This window comes from Dasypus novemcinctus, chromosome 9 (assembly GCF_030445035.2).
Source record: "Dasypus novemcinctus isolate mDasNov1 chromosome 9, mDasNov1.1.hap2, whole genome shotgun sequence".
Lineage (NCBI taxonomy): Eukaryota > Metazoa > Chordata > Mammalia > Cingulata > Dasypodidae > Dasypus > Dasypus novemcinctus.
In genome coordinates, this window is record NC_080681.1 from 114,400,397 (window position 1) to 114,405,052 (window position 4,656).

The 4,656-nt window shown below is 60.9% G+C and overlaps 1 protein-coding gene across 3 annotated transcripts; it reads left to right on the plus strand.

Moving 5' to 3' along the window:
* Positions 1 to 405: 405 nt before the first annotated feature.
* Positions 406 to 4,267, plus strand: CAMK2N1 (calcium/calmodulin dependent protein kinase II inhibitor 1). 3 transcript variants are annotated; one of them, XR_011649737.1, is made up of 4 exons: positions 689 to 1,466; positions 2,230 to 2,316; positions 2,513 to 2,642; positions 2,934 to 4,267. XR_011649737.1 is itself a non-coding variant. In XM_023588823.3 (3 exons), the coding sequence occupies exons 1-2, from the start codon at positions 1,301 to 1,303 to the stop codon at positions 2,289 to 2,291; spliced, it is 228 nt and encodes a 75-aa protein (XP_023444591.1). In that variant the 5' UTR covers positions 689 to 1,300; the 3' UTR covers positions 2,292 to 2,316; positions 2,934 to 4,267. The 3 variants fall into 3 exon arrangements, 2 of the variants coding, with proteins under 2 accessions (XP_004458697.1, XP_023444591.1); XM_023588823.3 differs by lacking the exon at positions 2,513 to 2,642; XM_004458640.5 differs by lacking the exons at positions 2,230 to 2,316; positions 2,513 to 2,642 and having other exon boundaries at positions 406 to 1,466.
* The last annotated feature ends 389 nt before the right edge of the window (positions 4,268 to 4,656 follow it).

Consider the following 4,656-nt stretch of genomic DNA (forward strand, 5'->3'; position numbering starts at 1 on the left):
CGGAGAGGGCTGCCCCGTGGGTGGGGGAGGCCGTGCCCGCGCGTCGCTCTGGTGCCTTTTGACCTTGTGCCCTGGCCTCTGGCCTCTGGGGTGGTCCGAGTCCGTCTGTCCTCGGCGTGTGCGCGGGCGGCCTGCTGCCCCCTCCCGCCCCACCCCCCGCCTCTTCAGCGCCCCACGCGAGGGAGCGCAGGCGTCGGGGCCCGCGCGGGGACCCCGGCTCCGGTCAACACCCGCGGGAGGGGCGGGGCGAGGAGGCGCCGGGCCGGGGCGGGGCGCACGGGGGGCCCCTGGGCGCGGGCGGGGCTCAGGGTGCTGGGGGCGGGGGCAGGAAGCGAGCCGCGGCCGGGGCGGGCAGGCGCGGCCCCGTGACGTCGCTCGGCTTCCAGGGATCTCTCGCGGCGGCCCGCGGGTCCCCTCCTCCCCGCCCTCCTCCCGCCCTCCTCCCCGCGCCTCGCCTCCGCGCCGCGCCGGGCATTTCTCGCTCCCAGCTCGCCCGCTCGCCGGCTCCTCTGTCCCTGCCACCTTCTCCCCTCTCTCTTTCTCTCCTTCCCTCTCCGACCCTCTTTCTCTCGCCCTCCGGACTTTCCCTTCTGCTCCCATCTTCCCCGCCTCCCTGCGGCTCTGGTCTCCCCCCGCACCCCGGCTCCTTTCTCCCGCTCCTTCCGCTCTCCCCCTCTTCTCTTTCTAGCGTCCCCTAGTCTGCCTCTCTCTGTCCGCCTCTGTTTTTCTCCTGGTCTCCCTCTTGGTTTCTCTCTCCCCCTCCCTCCCTCTCGGCTCCCCCCTCCCTCCCTCCAGGTCCCCCCTCCGCCCTCCCCTCCCCCTCCGCCCCTCGCAGCCCAGCGGCTCGCAGCTCCCCAGTCGCCTCCCCGAACCCGCGCCGCCGCCGCCCGCACCCGGCTCCCCGGGGTGCGCCGCCCTCGGTCCCGCGCCCTCCGGGCTTGCAGGGACCCCCTCCTCCCTCCCAGCTCGCGGCCCCTCCCGACCCGGCCCCCGCCCAGCGCCCGAACGCGCCGAGGATGTGAGTCCTGCCCGCGTCTGCCGGAGCTGCAGCCTCTCGCGCCGAGCCCGAGCCCGAGCGCAGCGCAGCGCAGCGCAGCCGCGGGCGCTCGCCGGGTCGCTCGGGCGGGCGGCGCGCTCCGGTCCCGGCCGTTCCCTCCCGGCCCCCCGCCGGCTCCACCGTCGCCGCAGCCCGTGGGCCGTCCCCGGCCGGCCGCCCCCGGCCCCAGCGCCGCTGACCCTGTCCGCCGCGGGCGGGGACGCGGGAGGAGGAGGCGCCGCCGCGGAGCCCCCGGACGCGACCATGTCGGAGGTGCTGCCCTACGGCGACGAGAAGCTGAGCCCCTACGGCGACGGCGGCGACGTGGGCCAGATCTTCTCGTGCCGCCTGCAGGACACCAACAACTTCTTCGGCGCCGGGCAGAACAAGCGGCCGCCCAAGCTGGGCCAGATCGGCCGGAGCAAGCGGGGTGAGTTCACGGCTCTCTCCCTCGGCGCTGCGGCCTGGCCTGGGTTTGAGGGGGGCTCCCACTCCCGGGCGCCGGGACCGGCGCGTTGGAATCCCATCCTGTAGAACTGGGGTATCCCGCACTGCGGGTCGGGTTCCGGCGAGCGGCTGGAACCCCTCCCCCCAGGCAGGGGCTGGTGGCGATCCCCGGTGGGGTCGGCGCGGGGGCGTGGCGACTTCTAGCGCGCCCGGGGTTCGGGGGTTCTACCGGGGTCACCTCCCGAGCCCGAGTTTGCGTTTTAATTTTGGCCCCCACCCCGTTTTGCGCACTGTGGTCGCAGCTACACTTGTTCTACAAATCCTGGGGGTGGGATCCCAGGCTGCCCAAGGGACGGCGAGGGGAATGCGGGGAGAAGACCCCATTCGTGCGGGAAAGACCGGGGGCGCTCGGGTCGCGGCGGCTCTTCATTGTTACCTGGCAGGGGTGGGGGGTTGCCAATCCCAGGCACTCGGCGCGCGAGCTGGAAAAACCCCGGAGGGACCGAGACGCGGCGAGGCTCGGAGAGGAGCTCCAGAGGCGCGGGGACAATGAGGGAGACCGATAGCTACCCGGAGAGACCGAGATGCCGCGGTGGAGGGCGGGGGTGGGGTGGCGAGAGCCAGAGAGAGGCAGAGGGACTGAGACAATTCCAGCGGGAGCCCGAGGTGCAGAGACGGAGAGCTGGGGAGATGTCTGGGGAGGAGAGAGTGGCAGCTGGAACACTGAGGGCGACCGACACCCTCAGACAGAGATACCCAGAGATCTCGACAGGAGATCGTCGCCCAGAGAGACGGATGGAAGGACTGAGAAAGACGAGGCCAAGTAGAGATGGGTGAGAGGCGGAGAGACGGCGAGGGGCAGACGCCGAGATGCGGGCTTAGGCCTCCGGAGCAGCGGGGTGGGCGGCGCCGGGGAGGGCGCGCAGGAGGGGGTCGCTGGCCGCCCGCGAGGCCCGAACTCTGGACGGGCTGCGCGCGGTGGAACCGGCCCTGGCGTCCCCTCCTCGCTTCCCGCACCTCCGCACGCAGCCTCGGTCACCCGCAACAAGCTCGGGATACCCCCAGGGATCCCAGACCGCGAGGCCTCGGCCCCTCCTCGGGTGGCTTTTCTGCGGCGGAGCCGTCTTTCCACCTCAATGCGCCCTGCGGCAAAGACGCGGTCAGTGCGCGCTGGTTGCGGCCCGGGCTGCGGGGTTGGCGAGCTGGCTGCCTGCTTTTCTCAGAATCGCGCTGGGACGCAGGCGGGAGCTTGGGGGTTGGGGTGGATTGGGGGGTTCAGAGAAGCGAAGCCCTGGCAGGGCTAGAGGAAGCGGGAGTTGTTTCAGGGCTCGGGGAGCCCTGCTTCCCCACCCTCCACGCCCCGCGAATGGGCGTAACGCGAAGTGTGGGGCACCGCTGGTGAGGCCCAAGCGCGCTTACCTTTCTCTTTTTTCTCCCCATTTTTTTACAGTTGTTATTGAAGATGATAGGATTGATGACGTGCTGAAAAATATGACAGACAAGGCACCTCCTGGTGTCTAACTCCCCCCAAAGACAATGAGTTAAGGGCGAGAATAAGAGTAAGAGCGGCGATAACGGAGCATGGGAAGAGAAAACACTTTGAAATGTATTAATAGCTTGTTACCCACGATGAAACCAACAACCTGTATGTCGTGTTAGGCCGGGAGACAGATGAGGCCGTGGGAAAGGAGGAGGAGAAGGTGGTCCTGGGCTCCTCTGCAAAAATAGAAATAAATTAAAAAAAAAATCACTATATACACACATATAAATAAATGGGAAAAAAAAACCAAGTCTCAATTGCAGCTATTTGTTGAGATTAATATCCATTTCTTTTTATATACAGTGAATATTGCGCAATGATAGATTTGGATTTTGAACCACTTTAACAGTAAGCGGCAACCCTGGGGTTTTGAGGTGTTGTCATTCTTCGCTGATTTGGCTGTTCCCAATGTTTACATTATTTAATCTTGCAAAAATGATTCTGTGCACTTGGATGTGAAATGCTGTCCAGTTTTATTTTTTATGTTATCCTTGGATGTACAAAAACTTCAGAATATGATCTCTATATATAGATATTTTATTTCGGTCATCTTTTGAGGTTATCGAGAATGTGCTTAAAGCGAGTAGGGAACTTTTCTAAGGAATGACACATAGAAAGGACCCTTGTTTTTTATTTTAAAGTGGAATTGTAAAGCTTGTGTTTCTTTGTTGCTGCAAGCTATTTCCCCAAGTTAATGCAAATGGACACATTTTGTATGTCAAAAAGAAAAAAAAACAAAAAAACAAAACAAAGAAAAAAAAATGCTTGAGCTTTTCCCACCCACCCCCTGCAGTCTGTTTGTGTGAGCAGCCTATTTTTTCCCCCTTCTAATATTGTGTCAGTTTATTCTCTTTTATGGACTGTACAAAAAAAAATGTAATCACAAGAGTGCCAAATATCTTGAAATGCCAAGAGGCATCTTGGTTTCTTTCCTTTTCGCTGTGCTCTGAGTCCACGTAAAGGAATGCTTGGAGTGTCTTTTCTGTTATTTTTAGGGATTCTCTTAAGGCACACCAGCTGCCTATTTTGCATGGTATTTGCAAAAATGCCTCTTGCGTGAGGAAATCTTTTACTGTTTTTTTTTTGTTTGTTTGTTTGTTTGCAACTTTGGACCTCAAGAGGTTTCCTTCCCTTCTGACCCCTTTCCCTTCTTTTCTTAATTCGATATTCTGTATGTTGCACCTTTAACCAGCACACAGGGCTATTTCTCCAATGTATAATAAAAGAACTCTTCCTGTGTCTCACTCCTCTCTTCTCTGCTTTGGGCTCAGAACTTGGTGTTTGCCTGCTGATTGCATTCAGGAAAGAGGGAAGGGATGGCTTTGGTCTGGGAGGCAAAGAGGCAACATGGAGGGCACTGTGGGGTGGGCTCAGATGGCAGGAAAGACCAGCTGGACTGGCCGGAGCATCCCCGGAGAGCCGTTTCATTCAATTTAGCACTTGCTTTGGGGTCTCACTGCTTCCCTGAGGTTCCTGCCATCCCCTGGTGGGAAGGGAGAAAAAGAGGGACTTCACCTGTTGGGAGGCAGCGAGCCTTGTTAAGGGCAGCGTTTGGTGGCTGAAGGACTTGGGTTCACATCTCAGCCCTTTCACTACCCAGGGCAAGTCCCTTCTTTAGGCCCCAGTTTCCAGA

Coding starts and splice junctions, on each gene's coding strand:
- CAMK2N1 (XM_004458640.5), top strand. CDS start 1,301: ATGTCGGAGGTGCTGCCCTACGGCGACGAGAAGCTGAGCCCCTACGGC. Junction 1,467..2,933: donor GATCGGCCGGAGCAAGCGGG/GTGAGTTCACGG, acceptor ATTTTTTTACAG/TTGTTATTGAAGATGATAGG.